This window comes from Microcebus murinus, chromosome 22 (assembly GCF_040939455.1).
Source record: "Microcebus murinus isolate Inina chromosome 22, M.murinus_Inina_mat1.0, whole genome shotgun sequence".
NCBI lineage: Eukaryota > Metazoa > Chordata > Mammalia > Primates > Cheirogaleidae > Microcebus > Microcebus murinus.
The window spans coordinates 21,770,622-21,792,775 of record NC_134125.1 but is presented as its reverse complement, the minus strand read 5'-3'; the positions used below and the strand labels follow the sequence as shown (position 1 = coordinate 21,792,775).

Below are 22,154 nucleotides of genomic sequence, written 5' to 3'. Positions count from 1 at the left end.
AACCAGTTCCAGAGAGCTTCGGAGAGAATATCCCCAGATCTAGAATCAATGGCACAGTTCAAGGGAAAGCCAGGGGTACACGGAGTTCAAAAAGGCCTGTTGGGAAGGCTGGGGAGAAGCAGCAGCAGGGCTGGTCAGCCATGCGTCCGGGAGATCAGAAGGATCCTGGCCAGGTGCCTAACTATACCAGTATATTACAGACTTGGCTATTTCCAGAAGTTTCTCAGCTGGCCTCCACTGCATAGCCTCCGGTTCCCCTTTAAGTGGCTTCCTATTGTCCTGTGCACCGGAGAATCTGTCAGAAGGCTATGAGAGGCAGGATTATGGATGTGGCTACAGACAGGGGGATGGGGTAGTGTAAGGAGGAGGCGAGGGGAGGGGAGGAGTTTGGACCAGACCCGAGCAATTTCTCCATTCAATATCCAGCCCCACCCTGTGACTAGGAAAACAAAGGTGTCAGGGGAAGGGGAGAAGAAAAGTCATTTCCTTTATTGTAACTGTAGTCCTGCTGGGTAACAGCAAGGGTAGAAGGGGCCATGAAGAATGACTTTCTCTGAGTAGCACAGAGGGAGGGTCCTGCTTCTAGCAGGCCTCCACCCATACACTCTAAATTCATCAGAGAATCACTGGCAAGCTGAAGTGGAAGAGATCTCAAAAGACCATGGCTGTTGCCCTATGCTCCTCATAACCCAAGTTATCTCTGGGGTCAAATAGTCTTCCCAGCCCCAAAGATCTTCCTCCAATTTGGGCAAAAATCAAATTGGATCCAAAAGACAGCTACTCTCTCCAGGGCAAATGACCAGGCTCTACCTCAGGGTGCCATGGCATCCAGTTTAAATTTGCCATGGGAAAGAGCTGGATTAGAGAGTCCCTGTCCTTGAGGTGAAGCTGCAACTAGAAGACTCAACCCAGATGCTCCACATGACCAATGAACGTGTAATAAAGCAATAAACATATACTTGCAGGTGCATGTAGACACGCATTCACAAAATAATATGAAGTGACAGCTACTGATTATTAAGGGTTTTCTAGGTGTCAAGTGCTATGCTAGTCACTTTATATAGGTTATCATGTTTAATCCTCCCTAACAACCATGTGGGATGAGTAATATCCTTATCTTCACTTTACAGATGAGGTGCCTGAAGCTCAGAGAAGTCAGTTAATAAGTTGCTAAAGCCAGGATTTAAAACCACAGTCTTATTCTATGGCTTTATTCTTATCCGCCAGGCTAATATGCCTTACTTCTTCATATATATATATATATATATATATATATATATATATATATATATATATATGTGTGTGTGTGTGTGTGTGTGTGTGTGTGTGTTTGTATTTGTGTATGTTCTCTCTCTCTCTCTCTCTTTCTCACACACACAGAGCTAACCAGCTAGCATCTGACCAGCACCACAAATGACCCACGGCCTCAATTTTAAGGCCAGCTCTTGTTATTTATGGTCTAAGTGACCTTGAACAAGTCATTTGGTTTCAGGCCTCTCATCTGTGATGTGAAGGGGTTAGATCATACAGCAGTTGGTCCCTACTAGTTCTGAAGTTCTTTAGCTCTAGGAAAATCCAGAAATTTCAAAAATCAGCTTGCTATACTCTCTGTACCACTTATTTTGGATAGAAAAATACTCATACAAATAGGAAAACAGCAGTAACAAATCTGACCATATTAGATGCCAAGGCAAGACCCAGTCTGTGAACTTACTGATGCTGCTTGTTAGTCTCAGCTATAAAATGAAAGGGCTACAAGGTCCCTTATAGCTCTGATACTCTCTGCTTCTGTCATACTAAATGGAACAGAAAAGGCAGAATCAACTTTTCTGGGAGTAAAGGGAAGGGGAACCAAGGCATAAGATCCACAGAGAGGATTTGAGAGCTCTGAGTTACAGCTGAAAGGGCAGGAAAATGTTGGTTGCTCTCCAACTCTTCTAGAGGCCAGATATCTCTGAGCCAACCCCCCACATAGTTCCCAGGAGAAGGCAAGTGTTTAAAGGTCAATTAAATTACTTGATATCAGCACAGGGGATGCTTTACAACAAGAGCTGTGTGTGGGAGCTAGAATTTACAGCACATGGTGTCTGTCTACAGTCTGTCTTATTCTCAGGACATGAGCACAGCCTGACCACTTCAGACCTCGGGGGGCCAGACACGCCCGCCCAGCCTCTGGAGCGGACAGTTCCTCATTCCGCTGACATGGAATGACTACGGGCCAGGCACTGGTTTATGTCCTAGAGAATATAAGGACAAGCTCCTCCTATCCCTGAGGATTCCAATCTGATGGGGGGAAGGAACCAACATTCAGTGGGGGCCTACCATGCACTGGGTGCTTAGCATCTATCATTTCATTCAATCTTCGCAAGTCTGTGAGATAGATTATTTAACATCCCTGTTTTCCAAATGAGGAAAGTGAGCCTCAGGCAGCAGGAACAAAGAGGAACAATTCTAACTTTAAAGTCTGTATAATTTTCAAGAAACTGAGTTGCCTCCAAAAATAACCTAAAAGCCATAATAAAGTTAATATCAAAAAGAAGGAATCAAAAGAAATAATCTGGCCAAGTAAAAATATATATATAGAGAAAAAATTAGCCGGGCACGGTGGCACACGCCTGTAGTCCCAGCTACTCAGGAGGCTGAGGCAGGAGGATCGCTTGAGCCCAGGAGTTGGAGGTTGCTGTGAGCGAGGCTGATACCACGGCACTCTAGCCCAGGCAACACAGTGAGACTCTGTCTCAAAAAAAAAAAAAGAAGGAACCTAGGGAGGCATCCCACACTGAAGAAGAGCCAGCTCTGCCAACCACACTAAGAACGATCCTTGAGGCATCTGCATAACCAGAAGTGCAGCCATGAGAAAGTCACTCTTTCTAGGCCTCGGCTTCCTCACCCATAAAATGATTGTGCAGGAAGAAACCCCGGAAAGGCTCCGACCATACCCCTACCCTGCCTCCAGCATTTGTGGCTTTTCTAACTTAACCCGGCTTCAGGAGGCCCACACTTGAGGTTTGGTCATGAGCTCTTCTTTGGCACACTCCTATTCCTACCATTACACTGAGATTGAAATTTTTTTCTCTATTTTCCAGAAAATGAAATAGTGCCTGGAAGTACAATGGTAAAGACAGGAAGACAGACTCACTTACCGGAAGCAGGAGCTGTGCCAGACTTCATTGACAGTCTTGTACAACCTCTGACTTGGAGCAACGTAATCCCCACAGCCCCGACACCTCCAAGCATCTTCACCTACACACAAAATCAAGAGGTTCAGTGGTCCAAAGTAGCAGAAGGCAAAGGAACAGGATTCCTACCATGTAGATTAAGATGGAGTTAACAGAATATCATATTGAAAGGGTTAGGCCAATGCTCTCCTACATGCAGTTCCCCTTCCACAAGATCTCTGGTAACCACTTGTACAACTTTTGCTCATTTCTCCAAGTACGGAGAACTCATGGCCCCAAAAGGAGCCTCATTCCATTTCTAAAATTGGTTCTGATTTTTTTTTTTTTTTTTTTGAGACAGAGTCTCGCTCTGTTGCCCAGGCTAGAGTACCTTGGCATCAGCCTAGCTCATAGCAACCTCAAACTCCTGGGCTCAAGCAATCCTCCTGGCTCAGCCTCCCAAGTAGCTGGGACTACAGGGATGAGTCACCATCACCATGCCCAGCTAGTCTTTTGTTTCTATTTTTAGTAGAGATAAGGTCTCACTCTTGCTCAGGCTGGTCTCAAGCAATCCTCACACCTTGGCCTCCCAGACTGCTAGGATTACAGGTATGAACTACCTCACTCAGCTGTTCCTTTTTCTACTGAAACAAAACCTGCCTTTTCCTAAAACTTTCAAGTTGTTGCTTATAGCTCCGAGTAGAAGAAATGAACTGGTCTTCCTCTTTTCAATGTCAGCCCTTCCTATGACTGTTCACAGCCAGCACCCAGAAACTTCCATGGGTTAAATATGTTATTGCCTTTTCCTATTCCTTACAAGCCCTGTTTTTTTTCAAATTTTCCATCACCTCGTCCAGGAGCTCATTAATTCAGCCAATATCCTTGGTCCTCTCAATACAAAGCCCTACGTTGGAGCTGTTGGATAACATCATCTCTGCTCCTTAAGGAGGAAATTCAGCAGTGGCTCAAGCCTTGTAATCCCAGCGACTTGAGAGGCTGAGACAGGAGGATTGCTTGAACCCAGGAGTTTGAGGTTACAGTGAGCTATGATTAGGCCACTGTGCTCCAGTCTGGGCAATAGAACAAGACCCTGTCTATAAGAAAAATAAAAAACAAACAAATCCACAAGAAAATAAACACTCTTCAATATTTCATATTGTGATTTATCACTGGGATGTTATTTCAGAGGTAGAAGCAAAGTACTACTTTAGATCAGAGAAACAAAAGCTAATGCGTATTTGGCCGGGTACGGTGGCTCACTCCTGTAATCCTAGCAATCTGGGAGGCCGACGTGGGAGAATTGCTTGAGCTCAGGAGTTCAAGATCAGCCTGAGCAAGAGCGAGACTCTATCTCATTTAAAAAAAGAAAAAGAGGCTGGGCGCTCATGCCTGTAATCCTAGCACTCTGGGAGACCAAGGTGGGTGGATCACTCAAGGTCAGGAGTTTGAAACCAGCCTGAACAAGAGCAAGATCCCATTTCTATGGGGAAAAAAATAGAAAGGAATTAATTGGCTAACTAAAAATATATAGAAAATATTAGCCGGGCATGCTGGTGCATGCCTGTAGTCCCAGCTACTCGGGAGGCTGAGGCAGAAGGATTGCTTGAGCCCAGGAGTTTGAGGTTGCTGTGAGCTAGGCTGATGCCATGGCACTCTAACCCGGGACAACAGAGTGAGACTCTGTCTCAAAAAAAAAAAAGAAAAAAAAAAGAAAAGAAAAAATGCGTATAAAAGGGAAAGAACAAACATTTAATAAATGTCTCCAATATGCCAAGAACTGTGACAGGTGCCTTTATAGACCCACTATCATTTAATTCTCAAAACGATCCCGTGAGACAGGTATTATTACACCCACTTAACAGATGAGAAAACTGAAACTCGGGGCTGGGAGCAGGGGTGACTGGCCACGTGGCAGATCTAGCACTCAAACTTGGGTCTGCCTCATTTTAAAGTCTCTGCTTGGTCCACTCCACCATGTGAGCACCTGTTCACTCCAATGAGGGAGCCAGGAAAGTCTTTCTAGAGGAAGCCGACACTAGAGCTGAGCCTTGAAGGATGGGGAAGATTTACCAAAGGCTGAGAAAAGATGAGGAAGGGTTGTGCAGGCTGGGAGATCAGCATGGACAGAAGCACAGAGTCAGTACATGTTCCTCCAAAAGGGAGGTGCCCTGAATAAAACACAATACTCCTGGTATGGCTCAGATGCCAAATTCTTGAACTAGAGAGGGCAGCTGAGATCAAGCTGTGCTACCTGACTCAGCCCTAGAAAGCAGGACAAGGTTGTTACAAGACTCCCTTGTGTGTCCTGTGTATGCAGCTTTGTTCTCTCTGGGTAACTCCAGACTGCCATCGGCACAGTGACTGTCACCAAACCCTGTTTCGCAGGCACAGGGGCCATGAATAGACAAAGCATGGCTCCTGGCACTTCAAGATTGCTCAGCACTATTCTGGGGCAGCCAGTGTACACAGCTGTCCTTCTGGTACCCCGGGGAAAATTAAACTAGCAGAAAGCTTTAAAACACCACCTCAACCTACCCGCTCTCCTCCTCTAATTCCTCAGTGACAGGACAGAAATATGCCCATAACCCATTGTCCCTGGATCTAAAATTCTCAGGCTCTCAAGAGCGGCCTTTTTGGTTTTTGGGTAGCAGGGAGCAGAGAGTGCAACATAATTCTCATTTAATAGATGAGAGAATTAAAACTCAGGGCTGGGCAGAGGGGTGCCTGGCCAAGTGGCAGAGCTAGCTTTCAAACTCAGGTCTGCCTCATTCTAAACTCCAAAGTAGAAAGTCGGAGACTCATTCAAACAAGGCCCAGGTCAGGTTACAGACACTGGGCCAGACAATGAATTACTGAGAGGGTTTTTAATAAACACAGACATCCAAATGAATCTTCCAAATTCTGGAGTACTTGCTTGAAATATTTCTAAAACTCTTACATGGGAGGGCTTTCAGGGTCAGTTTATAATCTGCCAGGCCCCATTCCCAGCAAATCTCATTATTTTAGAGCCACACCTTGTTTCTTGTTTTTACTTTTTAACCTAAAAGGAATAGTCTCTAACCTGACCACCCACTTACTCAACAATTCAACATCTTGGCTCTGAATGACTTCTGCCTGTTTCCAAAATTCAAAGAGGATCAGGACTTTCTACTATGAAGATATTTGAGACAACCTGTTATTGCCACACCCTCCAGAGCCTGTCCGGCTTTCTCCAGTCTTGAGAAATTCAAAGCCTTGCAATCAACACTTATTTGAGCACCTGCTCTGTGTTACGCACGAAGGACCCCAAATCAAGACCCTCTACTCCTTCCTCTCCCATCCTTCTGGTCCAACCTTTGTCTCTCTAGTCCTTCCCGGTCCTTTACCCTAGCCCCTAGTTCAGATCTTTGGCTTCTCTTCCCTGTCTACTGCACAATCTGAGCTGGCTCACCCAGACTCCAAGCTATCTCCGCTCCAGGTCAGACTACCCAATGTCTACACAATAAAGGCTGGACTATTCAGCATGGCACTCCTGTTCTGCATTCCATCTTGTCTAACCTCCTGCAAGATGTGTATTTTCAGTTATCTCTATGTGCCCCCTCTTCTGCATTGGCTCCTTCTCATTACCATTTAAATAAGTTCAAGTCATTCCCATCAAAAAAACCTCTAGACTCCATTTTCTCTCTCGCTACCACCTTTGCTTCTCTACTTCAGAGCTACATGTATGATGAAGTTGCCTAGGCCAGGCGCGGTGGCTCATGCCCGTAATCCTAGCACTCTGGGAGGCCATGGCAGTATTGCTTGAGGTCAGGAGGAAGAACAAGACCCCATCTCTACAAAAAATAGAAAAATTAGCTGTGCATGGGGGTGTGCACCTGTAGTCCTAGCCACTTGGGAGGCTGAGGTAGGAGGATCACTTGAGCCCAGAAGTTTGAGGTTGCAGCGAGCTATGATGATGCCACTGCACTCCAGCTGGGGCAACAGAGTGAGAGACTGTCTCCAAAAAAAAAAAAAAAAAAGGATGCCTACACATCACTGCCCTCATTTCCTCACTTCCCACTTACTGCATAACACACTGCAATCTGGCTTCCACCCCCACCATTTCTCTGAAACTGTCTCACTAAGGTCAACAGTGTCGTTTATTGCTAAATTCAATGGACACACTTCAATTATTCTTTCAGCAAGTATTTACTGAATGCCAACTATGCATCTAAGATTGTGTTGGGGAAAGAGCAGCAAGCAAGAGAGATTAAACACAGATCAAATATTAAACAATAATATAATTATTTATAATTGGGGCAAGTGGTATGAAGGAGATATCAACTAGGAAAACAGGGGCAGGGCAAAGGCGTATTCCTTGAGGAAGTAATTCCAACCTGAGTTCTAAAGGATTGAATATACGGGTGCGGTAGCTCACGCCTATAATCCTAACACTCTGGGAGGCCGAGGGGCAAGGATTGCTTGAGGTCAAGAGTTCGAGACCAGCCAGGCGTGTGTAATCCTAGCACTCTGGGAGGCCGAGGTGGGTGGATTGCTCAAGGTCAGGAGTTCAAAACCGGCCTGAGTGAGACCCCGTCTCTACTATAAAAAATAGAAAGAAATTAATTGGCCAACTAATATATATAGAAAAAATTAGCTGGGCATGGTGATGCATGCCTGTAGCCCCAGCTACTCGGGAGGCTGAGGCAGGAGGATTGCTTGAGCCCAGGAGTTTGAGGTTGCTGTGAGCTAGGCAGACGCCATGGCACTCACTCTAGCCCGGGCAACAAAGTGAGACTCTGTCTCAAAAAAAAAAAAGAGTTCAAGACGAGCATGACCAAGAACAAGGCCCTGTCTCCACAAAAAATAGAAAAATTAGCTAGGCATGGTGGCATGCACCTATAGTCCCACCTACTTGGGAGAGTGAGGCAGGAGGATTGCTTGAGCCCAGAAGTTTGAGCTATGATGATGCCACTGCAATCAAATTAACCAGGGAGCCCAGGTGTGGTGCTGACACCTGTAATCCTAGCACTTTTGGAGGTTGAGATGGAAGCACTGCTTGAGGCTAGGAGTTTGAGACCAGTCTGAGCAAGAGCAAGACCCTGACCCTAAAAAAAAAATAGAGAAATTAGCCAGGCATGATAGCACATGCCTATAGTCCTAGCTACTCAGGAGGCTGAGGCAGGGGGATGGCTTGAGCCCAGGAGTTTGAGGTTGTAGTGGGCTATGATGATGCCACTGCACTCTAGCCCAGGTGACAGAGCAACGCCATTTAAAAAAATTAATTAAATAAATAAATTTAGGCAAAAAAAGGAGGAGGGAAGGATACACTGCAGATAGTGATGGGAGTTGGGGGTGGGACATGTGCAAAGACCCTGTGGCAGGAACAAAACTTGCACATCTTTTAAGTTGGCTATTGTTATCTTCAAAGGACTAGGGGGACCAAGTCTGCAAGTCTGGCCCCTGGCCTGCTACAGTCCTTCAATAAACATGTATTGAAAGAGTAAATGACCCTTACAATATCGCCCCAAAGAACATTTATCTCTCATCATTCCTTACAAAGGGATGCTCTACTAACATCTTTTTTTTTCTTTTTTTGAAATAGTGTCTCCCTCAATCACCCAGGCTAGAGTACAGTGATGTGATCATAGCTCACTACAGCCCCAAACTCCTGGGTACAAGTGATCCACCTCAGGCTCTCTAGGAGCTAGGAGTACAGGTGCATACCACGACACTGACTAAATTTTTAAAATATTTTATAGAGATGGGGTTTTGCTGCATTCCCCAGGCTGGTTTTAAACTCCTGGCCTCAAGTGATCCTCCCACCTTGGCCTCCGAAAAAGCTGGCATAACAGGCATAAGCCACTGTTCCTGTCTCCTCGTTACATTTTGATAGGTTTTCTAGTCCTGCCACACACATTCATGTTCTTGTAGCCTTACATTCACACCTCAAGCTACTTCTTTAAGTATAAGATACTTTCCCCATCTTTTCCCTTAATCAAACTTCTATTTTCTCTTGATGGTCCTCTAAAGGCAAGGAGTATTTGTGTCTATACCTGTTTTATATCATTTGTTCTTTTCTTTTTTTTTTTTTTTGAGACAGAGTCTCACTTTGTTGCCCAGGCTAGAGTGAGTGCCATGGCATCAGCCTAGCTCACAGCAACCTCAAACTCCTGGGCTCAAGCAATCCTCCTGCCTCAGCCTCCCAAGTAGCTGGGACTACAGGTATGCACCACCATGCCCAGCTAATTTTTTCTATATATATTAGTTGGCCAATTAATTTCTTTCTGTTTATAGTAGAGATGGGGTCTCCCTCTTGCTCAGGCTGGTTTCGAACTCCTGACCTGGAGCAATCCACCTGCCTCAGCCTTCCAAAGTGCTAGGATTATAGGTGTGAGCCGCCACGCCCAGCCTTGTTCAGTTCACTTTGTATGTTTCTGTCTCCTTCATTCCCTCTCTCTCTCCTCTCCTCCCCCCACCCCATCCCAGCTCTAGGAGGCAAGAATTGCATCTTTTTAAAAATTTTTTCATTTTTGTAAAGATGGGGTCTTGCTTTGTTGCCCAGGCTGGAGTGCAGTGTCTATTCACAGGCGCGCTCCCACTACTGATCAGCACGGGAGTTTTGACCTGCTCCGTTTCTGAGATGGGCTGGTTCACCCCTCCTTAGGTAACCTGGTAGTTCCCTGCTCCTGGGAGGTCACCACATTGATGCCAAACTTAGTGCAGACACCAAATCAGCAAAATGCACTACAGCCTAGAACTCCTGCACTCAAACGATGCTCCCATCTTAGCCCCCCAAGTAAAGTAGCTGGGACTACAGGCATGCGCCACTGTGTCCAGCAAGAACTGCATCTTAGTCATCTCCATACTGCCAAGGCCTAGCACAGGGCCTGATGCATAACAGACACTCCTTTGTGTGGTGAATCCAACTGAAAAGCTGGATCCAACTGCCAGCCATAAAGGTAATTTCCAAAGATAAGCAGGGATGATTCCACTGGGTTAAGTGTTCTGGCTCCCACTGGAGCATTCACACTGCTTTTCTATTAGAAAGTACCTGAGAAAGGATATTCTCTTTAGCTCCTTTAACAATCTTGAAAGCCAATGATCCTGATTCTCCTACAACTCCTCTTCTAGGAAATATAATACTGGAGTGCAAAGGCTTGGGGACTTCTATGAAGCCCAATGGAAGACCAATCCAGAGTCCAGTCTGCCTGGGAAGTTCTTCCTCTAGGTAAGTATCTCACTGTACCAGACTGTTCACCTTCTCCCCTCTACAGTGTTTTTTCTTTCTTTTTTTTTTTTTTGAGACAGTCTCACTTTGTTGCCCAGGCTAGAGTGAGTGCCATGGCATCAGCCTAGCTCACAGCAACCTCAAACTCCTGGGCTCAAGCGATCCTTCTGCCTCAGCCTCCCGAGTAGCTGGGACTACAGGCATGCGCCACCATGCCTGGCTAATTTTTTCTATATATATTAGTTGGCCAATTAATTTCTTTCTTTTTTTTTTTTTTTTGAGACAGAGTCTCGCTTGTTGACCAGGCTAGAGTGAGTGCCATAGCGTCAGCCTAGCTCACAGCAACCTCAAATTCCTGGCCTCAAGCAATCCTTCTGCCTCAGCCTCCCGAGTAGCTGGGACTACAGGCATGTGCCACCATGCCCGGCTAATTTTCTATATATATATTAGTTGGCCAATTAATTTCTTTCTATTTATAGTAGAGACGGGGTCTTGCTCTTGCTCAGGCTGGTTTCGAACTCCTGACCTCGAGCAATCCGCCCGCCTCAGCCTCCCAGAGTGCTAGGATTACAGGTGTGAGCCACCACACCTGGCCTACATTGTTTTTTGAGACACGTCTCACTCTGTTGCCCTGGCTAGAGTGTCATGGCATCAGCCTTGCTCACAGCAACCTTAAACTCCTGGGCTCAAGCGATCCTTCTGCCTCAGCCTCCCGAGTAGCTGGGACTACAGGCATGTGCCACCATGCCCAGCTAATTTTTTCTATTTTTTGGTAGAGGCGGGGTCTCGCTCTTGCTCATGCTGGTCTCGAACTCCTTGAGCTAAAATGATCAGCCTGTGATCTGCCCACCTCCGCCTCCCAGAGTGCTAGGATTACAGGCATGAGCCACCGAGCCCTGCCCCCTCTACAGTGTTTACCTCTCACATTTGCAGATTTATCAAAGTGGCTCCTGATTGTTAGAGTCCAGAAAGGGAGTTTGATTAAGTAAATGTTCACAGTAGCTTCAAACAATAATGGGCCCTTATTTGGTGTTTAACAAACAGAAAACTGTGCCTTCCATTATTATTAGAATTTGTTGCTTTTAAGAAGTAGTAAATGTACCATGCAAACAAGGTGAGAACTGCCAACCAATTAGTTACAAAGGTTCTCACCTTCAGGATCTTTTGAATCTTGGTATAAAATATATTCATTTCATATACGTTCTCTCTCCCAACTTAATAATTCTGTGAGAGGCTGCGTCTGGCTCCCGCTCTCACAGCCATTGCAGCACATTGAGCTCCAGAGACAGCGCCGGGGCAAGTGAGAGCCGGATGGGCACTGGGTGACTCTGTGCCTCACTGAGGAAAAATAACTAAACATGGGCAAAGGAGATCCTAAGAAGCCGAGAGGCAAAATGTCATCATACGCATTCTTTGTGCAAACTTGCCGGGAGGAGCACAAAAAGCAGCACCCAGATGCTTCAGTCAACTTCTCAGAGTTTTCTAAGAAGTGCTCAGAGAGGTGGAAGACTATGTTTGCTAAAGAGAAAGGAAAGTTTGAAGATATGGCAAAGGCGGACAAGGCCCATTATAAAAGAGAAATGAAAACCTATATCCCTCCTAAAGAGGGAACAAAAAAGAAGTTCAAGGATCCCAATGCACCCAAGAGGCCTCCTTCGGCCTTTTTCTTGTTTCTGAGTATCGCCCTAAAATCAAAGGAGAACATCCTGGCCTTTCCATTGGTGATGTTGCAAAGAAACTGGGAGAGATGTGGAATGACACTGCTGCAGATGACGAGCAGCCTTAGGGAAAGAAGGCTGCAAAGCTGAAGGAAAAGTACGAAAAGGATATTGCTGCATACTGAGCTAAAGGTAAGCCTGACGCAGCAAAAAAGGGAGTCGTCAAGGCTGAAAAAAGCAAGAAAAAGAAGGAAGAGAAGGAAGATGAAGAGAATGAAGAGGAGGAGGAAGATGAAGAAGATGATGATGATGAATAAATTGGTTCTAGCGCAGTTTTTTTTTCTTATCTATAAAGCGTTTAACCCCCCTATACACAACTCACTCCTTTTAAAGAAAAAAATTGAAATGTAAAATAATAATAATAATGTCCACTGTGCAGGCACTAGGATGACAGGATGGTAAGTCTGAAAGTCTTTAAAATCATCTAATCTAGGCTGGGCGCGGTAGCTCATGCCTGTAATCCTAGCCCTCTGGGAGGCCAAGGCGGAAGGATCGCTTGAGGTCAGGAGTTCAAGACCAGCCTGAGCAAGAGTGAGATCCCGTCTCTACTAAAAAAATAGAAAGAAATTAGCTGGAAAACCAAAAAAGTATATAGAAAAAATTAGCCAGGCATCATGGGCATGCCTATAGTTCCAGCTACTCAGGAGGCTGAGGCAGAAGGATCGTTTGAGCTCAGGAGTTTGAAGTTGCTGTGAGCTAGGCTAATGCCACGGCACTCTAGCCTGAGCAACAGAGTAAGATTCTGTGTCCAAAAAATAAAATAAAATCATCTAATCTAATCCAACCACTTCATTTTTCTGAAAGAAAAACAGGCTTGGAGAAAGAGAATAGAGTTGCCTAACCATCACAAAGCTAGTGAAAGCTCGTCTAGCAGAGACTCAAACACATGCTCTGAGACTACCAGGCCAGTTGCATTTTTATTACCCTATGCAGCTTGAGACAAGTTGAGATTTGCTCAAGACCACATAGTTACACGGTAGAAGGGCTTGATCTGGAACCCCAGCTCAGAGCCAGTGCATTTCTCATAACACTCACCTTAAACCTGGTCTAAGAGGTGGGCTTCTACAAACTAGTCCTTTTCGGGCCTCAAAGTGGTGAGAAATCCCCAAGCACTGAAAGTTCGAGACTGTAATGCCATATACAGATCCTATCCTTTCATTTGAAAAAAATTTCTGAAGCTTCTCATGTTCCACCAGACAATGAGAACCAGGAACAAAACCCAGCCAATTCAGTGTCGTATAAAACAACAAGTATGGTAACCATGGGGCCCCCTGGGAATTGGCAGGTCAGGTGTATAAATCCCACTTGTTCCAGGACAAAGCAGGAAGCAGGGCAGGGCAGTAACTGGTGGGGAACAGCCAAAAGAAAAATATCACATTTTAATGAAATGACTACCAATAAAACTAACAGTAATGATGAATGCTTCTCTAGATACTCTCTCCTGTATCCCAAAGGGTTCTTCACTAGTTTACTAAATATTACCAAAGGGAGTGTCTCAGGAAAAAAGATCAGATGATTTTTAAAGGAGCTTGTGAACTTCCCTGAAACTTAGATTCTTCTTTCGTAAAAGGAGAGATCAAATGATTTCTTCCAGCTCTGAAAGTCTATGACACCAAGCCAGGGCCTCTCGTTTTTCACGTTAAGGCACAGACACAGGCATCTCAGAAAGTCTCGTTTTTGCTGGTGTTCTATTCTTCTCTTCTTTAGTTTATTAGGAAAAATGTGTGAGGGTCAAGCAAAAGAACTGGAGTTAAGACTTAGGTTTGAAAGCTGGCTCTGTTACTGTTTGCCTCTGTGTTCTTGGGCAAATTATTTAACCTCTCTGGGCTTGTCTCCTAATCTTTAAAAAGAGGTTAATACCACTTACCATACAGGATTACCAAGTGGATTAAAAGAAATAATGTAATAGATGTCAAAATACCACCCGCAGTGTCTGGCACTTAATTGGACCAGTTTGTGAGTTACTTCTCTTCCTTCCTACATGTATATCTAGGACATTGGCCAGGGAAAAGGTTGAATTGAATAACACTAACCTCTAAAATCTCAAGGTAATATTTCTAGGTGCCCATGTGCAAGGCACAGACTAGGCAAGGAACTACTGGGGCCCCTGATAAGTGCTCACTGGGTGTAGGGGACAAGGATATGTACAGAAGTAACATGTCAGAGAGGGACAAACCAGGTGCTAGGGGCAGGGCAGGCTCAGTACAGTAATAAGATACATTGTAGAGAGACAGATGGTTCCTGTGGCTTTCAGGCCACCCAGGCTCTCACTTCCAACCAGTTTACTTAGCTGTGAATGAGTAGGCATTTTCTTATCTAGGAGAAAGCCTGCAAAGAATCTCTTTATCAGAGAACTGGTTAGCCAGTGCATATATTCTCATAAAGTAGTTCTCTACTCACTGTCAATGGGGGAGGGGGGGCATCTTTGAGTTCTTCCTATGTGCCAGGCAGTGTCCTAAGCACTATGCAAGTGTGAACTAATTAAATACAAAGATCTCATGAGATAAGGACTAGTATTGAAGGACTATTATTTTTCTTATCTTACTAAAGAGGAAACTGAAATACTCACCTAACAAGTGTTAGAGCTGGAATTAGAACACAAGTCTGCTAGTCTCTAACGCCTTTCTTTAACTACATTTCAGGCTTCATTTCCTTGACAAATTACAGGCAGAAAGACTTGACAAAATAGAATCCCAAGGTGAATGCTGAAGGAATTTTGTGTGTTTTTTTTTAAGAGACAGAGTCTTGCTCTGTTGCCCAAGCCAGAGTACAGCAGTGCAATCATAGCACACTGTAGCCTCAAACTCCTGGGCTCAAGCAATTAAAGGAATCCATGTTCTAGCTACTATTTGATGTAAGTTAATAGGTAAAAGAGTCTAATTCTTGCTACTGTATAAAGAAAGATCAAGGATGAGAAAAAAGGTAAACTTGTAAGAGACTGCTACAGTTTTAAGTCCTCTCACTGAAATGTCAAAGTGATGCATGCAGATGTGCCCCACCACTCCCTAGTATGCCCCGAACCTGGCCCCCTCAAATTCACACTGAACAGAAGCCAGCCCTGGGCTGGGAATCTGTTTAGCCTCCAGAAGATGCAGAAAACCCATCATTAATGTAGAAAAAGCCTAATATAGCCTCTTGAACATGATAGGTTTTTATTTGGCTTTGAAACCTTCTGGTCCTCTTGGACCCACTCTGCTCCCTCCATCCCATATCCAGGGCCATCCAACTTACCATGGTCTCACTATGTTGCCTAGGCTGGTCTTGAACTCCTGACCTCAAGTGATCCTCTTGCCTTGGCCTCCCAAAGTGCTGGGATTACAGGTGTGAGCCACTGTGCCTGGCCACCTCCCATCTTTTTTAACGCTATTTATTTAAGATTTCTCAAAACTTATCTCCTTCAAGAAGTATTCCCTGGCTGGGTATGGTGGCTCATACCTGTAATCCTAGCACTCTGGGAGGCTGAGGTGGGAGGATCACTTGAGGTCAGGAGTTCAAGACCAGTCTGAGCAAAAGCAAGACCTCATCACTAATTAAAATAGAAAAAAATCAGCTGGGCACGGTGGTGCGCACCTGTAGTCCCAACTACTCGGGAGGCTGAGGTAGGAGGATTAGTTGAGCTCAGGAGATTGAGGTTGCAGTCAGCTATGATGATCCCATTGCACTCTAGTCAGGCTGACAGAATAAGACTCTGTCTCGAAAGAAAAAAAAGAAGTATTCCCTGACCAAAACTGACAGCCACTCTGGATACCCTGCTATTCTTTGACCATGCCAAGCACATTCCCTGACTACTCACTGCTCCTATCCCCATCCTACTTTATTTCTCTTCAAAGCATTTATTTCTGATTATGATATTTATATACTTACTATTTCTCCCCACAAGCTCATATACTCCATGAGGTAAGGGATTTGGTATATCTTATTTCATGGCTGAACGTGCTTCACACATAAACAACACATAGTAGGAACTCAATATATATATGTGGAATGAATATACGAACAGAATGCTCCTTCACCTTTAAAATTTTATAATGTTATCACATATAGACTTTATTACAGCTTATCTTGATTTGTCCTTTTTTTTTTTTTTTTTTAGAGATATGGTCTCACTCTATTGCCTAGGCTGAAGTGGCAGCAGTACAGGACTATAGGTGCACAACACCATGCCCAGCTAACTTTAAATTTTTTTTTTTTTTTTGTAGAGATGGGGGTCTCACTATGTTGCCCAGGCTGGTCTCAGACTCCTGGCCTCAAGTGATCCTCCTGCCTCTGCCTCCCAAAGTGCTGGGATTGTAGGTGTGAGCCACTAAGCTTGGCTCTGTTTCTTTCTTAATCACTCTAGACAGTGAATTTCTCAAAGACACAAACCATGTGTTATTCATTTCCACAAATACTTGTTATCAGCTTAATATGTACCAGACCCTGTATGTCTCAAACAGTCTGGAATACTGTAAAGAGCACTGACTGGAGGAGGAGTCCTACATTGGTTCAGGTTCTACCACTAGTTGAGTGACCCCGGACAACTCCATTTTCTTCCCTTAGCCTCAGTTTCTTTATATGTAAAATGAGAAGACTGTACACTATCTCAAGTCTCTCCTGGCTCTAGCACCTGTTAAAATTTATAAGAGGTAAACTTGGCCCAGCCCAGTGCTGTAAACATCATAGACACTCAGTAAATATTTGGTTTCTTTGTTATTCATTCTCCTGTTACACAAGAGGAATCTGAGGCGTCTTGGAACACAGTTTGGACAGAATAACAGGTAAAAATTGAAGTCCCGCTTCCTTCTCTGCCTCTATGGGCAACCTTGTTCTGCTGTTTGATACAGAGAGGATGAAGCACTAAACTTGAAATTGGAAAATATGAACACTGACCACCACCACTTATTTGGCTACGGAACCTTAACTCATTTCTGGGTCGTAGTCTCCTCACCCATAAATAAGCCATACTGACCTTCTCCTAGCTCCTTAAAGGTACCACATGCCTTCCTAGGGCAGGGCCTTTTATTTTCTCCTCATCCTGGAGTCCAAAGGCATTTTTAAACATATTTTGTCGTCTTTATTTATTTTTTTTTTCATTGACTGATTGATTGAGATAGGGGCTCACTATGCTGCCCAGGCTGGTCTTGATTTCCTGGCCTCAAGCAATCCTCCCACCTTGGCCTCCCAAAATTGCTGGGATTACAAATGTGAGCCATAACACTGGCCCTCAGGGCCTTTTTATGTTGTTACTTCTCTCTGCATGGAATATTCTTTGCCCTTTCTTTGGCAGAATTTTAGTTATCCTCAGGGGTCAGCATAAATGTGCTTTTTTAGGGTAAGCATTTCCTATACACCATACCCCAGTAAACTCTTACCGAACCTATCTTATCTGTGTATCTCAACTCTTACAGCATGTGTCACCACAAAGGCAAGGACTATGTCTGTTTTGTTTACTACTATACTCCTCAGCATCTGGCTAAATGCATGGAACAGAAGTACCCAACAGGCCGGGCGCGGTGGCTCACGCCTGTAATCCTAGCTCTCTGGGAGGCCGAGGCGGGCGGATTGCTCGAGGTCAGGAGTTCGAAACCAGCCTGAGCAAGAGCGAGACCCCGTCTCTACTATAAATAGAAAGAAATTAATTGGCCAACTAACATATATATACAAAAAATTAGCCGGGCATGGTGGCGAATGCCTGTAGTCCCAGCTACTTGGGAGGCTGAGGCAGGAGGATTGCTTGAGCCAGGAGTTTGAGGTTGCTGTGAGCTAGGCTGATGCCACGGCACTCACTCTAGCCTGGGCAACAAAGCGAGACTCTGTCTCAAAAAAAAAAAAAAAAAAAAAAAGAAGTACCCAACAAATATTCTCTGAGTGAATGGAAGACTGAATAAACTAATGTATCTAGAGGCTTTATACCTCTAGATAGCTTTTTGGTTCATTCAGAGAAAATCTGATAAAAACTACTGTACTCTAAAATCTTTCACAAGTTTCTAAGAATCAAGGTTCACACGGCTGTTAGAAATCATTTTAGTTACGAACTCTAGAAGCTGAAAAAAAGTTGTTTAAAAGGAAGGGACAGAAGGCATTTCCATACCTAGCTTTCTTTCTCTGGAAACCTATTATCAACAATGAGAAAATCCCATGCTCCCCTGGTGAGGAAGTGACCCATTGGTGGCCTGGTCCTTCTATTCAGGATGGAGGAAGTGACTATCCACAGAGGAAAGCCAGGAAGCGGGGGGCAGATATCCAGCCTCACCCCCCATTCCCTCCTGCTACCTCTAGAAAGCTTCTGGACATTGACCCTGGTGAACCCAAAGTGCAGGCCACCCACATAGGTGGCTGGAAAACATATGAGACTGACAGTTCCTGATGCTGGGGGAACAGGTGGGGAAGGCAGGAAGCTGCAGGGTGGTGTGTGAGGTGACAGAGAGGGGACTGCAGGCATGGCTAACTCTGAAGCTACCCGTCACCCTTTGAAAGATCTTCCTTCCAGGAGGGATTTGGCCACATCCCTCTAGTCTTAGCTTCCACGGGAGGACTCAGAAACCCACGGGGTCTACTTTCCCCACCTGTAACACAGATCTTTGAGCCCCAGGAAGAATGGGCCAATCTCTCCTTACCTCTAGTCCTGTCCTAAACCGCAAGAGAGTCCACATTCCCATTTTTCCTAAACAAAGTTCCAAGACTCAGGCAATCTCAGGCACCAAGATACCCATGAGAAACCTTAGGACTGGTGGGTAAGTCATATCCTCCTCCGTTTTCCACAGAAAACCCAGAACCCAGGCTACCTCTCCACCTAGCTCCTAAGTGCCCTGAACCCTAGAGGATCCTGTACTTCCATATTCCATACAGACTTCACCCTAAGGGAACCACAGGCCCCTCAACTCTCTTTAAAAGTGTTTTAATTTGGGAGCCTGTAGCCGCCAGATCCCCCCTGAAAAAACTAGACTCCCAGCAGAGGCAGAATTCCTTCCTCCCGGGAAGCTCTACTCGCGGGAAGCCGCCCAACCTGCCCGCCCCCCGGAGCTCCGTCTCCCGGATGCCTCGCCCTTCCAGTTCTCAGAGCCCCAAGACCCCCGAGTCCCTGCGGAGCGCTGTGCCCGTCCTCCCGCCAAGTCCCCCTCTGAAGAGCCCGGACCCACGAGAATCCCATCAGAAAGAAATCCCAGAGAGGCCACCGGTTCCCCTCAGACTCCATGGCCCAGACTTCGGAGATAACGGCGGGACCGGGCGGCGAAGCCCTTCCTTACCCGCCAGCGCGGACATGGCCCCGGGAGCGCGAAAACGGGGAGCAGGAGGTGTCTGCCGCGAGAGCTCCCCTCAGCTCCCGCCACCGCCTCGGGCTGGGGAGGACTCCAGCCCCGGGCGCGAGCGGGATGCACCGCCTACGGCACCCGGGGAGGACCAAACCACACCTGGCACCCGGCCTGCAAGCCCGCGCTCGGCCCCGCCGCTGCCAGGCTCCGCCCCCGGACCCCGGACCCGCCCCCTGGCTCCTGCTCTGCGGCGGCCCTGGCGCCCCCTAGCGCGAGGGGGCGCTCTCTCTGATGCTCCAGCTGATCAGGGTGATTCTGCGCAGGCCGGAAGTCTCAACTCCCCTCACTCTTAGAACTCAGCAAATCCAGTTCTCATTTTACACATGGGGAAAGCTGAGGACTGGAGAGGACAAGGTTGACTACCTCGAAATGGCTCAGCTTATTAGGAGCAGAGCTGGGATAGGAACCCAGGCTTCCTGACTCCCAGTCGAAAGCTCTTTCCAGTAGTGTTTGGAATCAGGAATACGAATGTGGAGAAGCTAGGGCTACTGCACAAATAGTTTGAGGAATTGAGGGTGGATTTTTCTTAGAAGCTTCCAGCACAGAGAAACCATTTCTCCATGCCCTATATGACTAAGCTGATAGTAGATAACCTTTAGGTCAAACACGTTACTGAGATGGTGCAACCAGCATCCCAGGGGCAGATCCTTATCCAGGCCAAGTAGGTATGTAAATGAAGGCATCCCCGCTGGAGCCCCGTTGGAAGAGGAGCAGCCCCTTGCTGGAACACTGGCCTGCTTGCTAATCCCAGGTCTTCCGATTTTTTAAAACAAGTAAAAAATCCAGGTATTTAGGTGAAATTTCCCACTTTTTGAAGTGTTAGTAACATTCAAAAATTTTTAAATGCTATGAAGGCCAAATGAAACACACCTGTGAACTAGATTTGTCTGGCAGGCTGCCAGTTTAGAATCTTTTATGAAAAGGAGAGGTCACCAGGTGAGGAGTTAGGACAGCAGGCTGGGCTGTGGCAGTTGCTAGATGGCTGAGTGGCTTTGAGAACCACTTCCCCCCACTGGGTTTGCAAGGAGACTGGGGTCCTCTGTGTGAAGAAGAGTCGCCATGTGAGCTAGTCCCTGATGATCCTCCCATCTGATTCTCTCATGCTGAGTCTTTGGCAACTGTCATTTCCCTAGATCATATTTAGATCTTGGGGAAAAGAGTCCAAATGACCAGGAAGAGGCAGGGTTGGGGCCCAGGGAAATGGATCCTGTCCTCCCCCAACCAAGGACAAAGTTCAATCCAGCTGCCTCTGGTCCCAGGAGTTGGGGTAAGCAAATGTGAGTACATCTCTTTCTTCCTACCCTGACCATCTAATTCAAAGCAGATGCTGATCAGATTTTTCTCCTCTGGATGTGGCAGGTGGTCCCTGATGTCCTGAGTGTGCACAAAGTCCTGGGGAGGAGGACTGTGCCTGGCTTCCGTTAATTCCTGGGAACGCTTTTCAGTAGTCAGTTTTAAAGTTTCTGAGGAAATCACTGATTACAGTAAATACAAGATTGTGTATTGAATTAAAGTAACAAGAATCCAGGGGACTCTCCTGACAAGCCACCTCATGGATAGCAAAAAGGGGACAGGGGATTTTATTCATCCTGCATATAGAAAGGGGTTACACTGTATTTGCCCAGGCACCAAGGCACTGGTAGCCTTGGAACCAAGACCTCCTGGTGTCTTCCCTCTCCCCCACAGCAAGAGGCCCAGGTCAATCTCTTCTTCCTCACTCTCTCTCACATTCTACATTCCTACCTCCAGCCTCATGATCTTCACCAGCAGGGATTTGGAGAATAGCCAAATCCCCTAAGTTCCTCCCAGGGAAGTTCAGGTGACTCTGAGAAACACATGTTGAAACGTGAAAGGAATAGCTATCTGTAGAAATGCTATAATCAAGAGATGTCTTTTTCTTTTCTTTTCTTTTCTCCTTTCCTTTCTTTTCTTTTGTAGAGACAGGGTCTCACTCTTGCTCAGGCTGGTCTCGAACTCCTGAGCTCAAGCGATTCTCCCGCCTTGGCCTCCCTGCTACAACTAGCTTCCCTGGTAGGATTACAGGCATGAGCCACAGTGCCTGGCCAAGAAATATCTTTTTGATATGGACCCAAAGAACAATCCAAAATCACTTGTGAACTCAAAGGGGACTTCTGGGGGATAAAAAAGGCCTTGGGAGGGAAGCGACCTACTGGGTTTCTAGTAGCCCAACTTGCCTGTCCATAGTTGTTTAAGTGACCATAGCTTGGTCAGTCTCTGAGGCCAGATCCTGCTGGCTGCTTCACAATCAACTCTCTGAGCCTAGGACCCTGAAAATATGGACCTTGAAAACCATCTTAAGGTTCTGCCATCCTGAGGGTACTGGTCTATTGCTACCCAGCCAGACCTTCCCAGTAACACTTCCACTTGCTTCAAACTGAGCTAGTTGCCGGCCTCTAGTCTCTCCCCTCCTTGTATCATCCCACCTAAGACAGACTGATTAATCTTCCAAAAGTATATTTCTGATCTTGTCAACTCTGTTCAAAAACCTTCAAAAGCTCCCCATTGCCTACAAAATAAAGGCCAAACCAGGCCCTCATAAGCTGACTACATCTCACCCTGCAGCTTTGTTTCCTTACTTCCTCCTACTCCAGGACTCTGCTTTTTCCTGAGCACATTCTGCCCTTGCACCCCGTCATTCCTACAACCACCAACTCCCCGTGTTCTCTGTAATTTTGTACCTCACTCTGCCCAGAAGTGGTCTTCTCAACTCCAAAAACATTGTTAGTTTCAATTATATCATTTTGCAACCCCTATGAATTAATCAAAATCTGTACTG

At 45.8% G+C, this 22,154-nt stretch overlaps 1 protein-coding gene and 1 pseudogene across 1 annotated transcript in view; one reads left to right on the top strand and one right to left on the bottom strand.

Annotated features, from left to right (window-relative positions):
• LIMK2 (LIM domain kinase 2) overlaps positions 1-19,483 on the bottom strand; it is a 64,914-nt gene extending 45,431 nt beyond the window's left edge. The window contains exons 1-2 of the mRNA XM_012763966.3: positions 19,292-19,483; positions 3,144-3,243 (exon numbers count right to left, since the gene is read on the bottom strand). Coding sequence (XP_012619420.1) covers positions 3,144-3,243; positions 19,292-19,307 — 116 coding nt within the window. The 5' untranslated portion in view covers positions 19,308-19,483. The remainder of the gene's footprint in view (positions 1-3,143; positions 3,244-19,291) is intronic.
• LOC105870957 (high mobility group protein B1 pseudogene) lies at positions 11,624-12,322 on the top strand (annotated as a pseudogene).
• Positions 19,484-22,154: the final 2,671 nt, after the last annotated feature.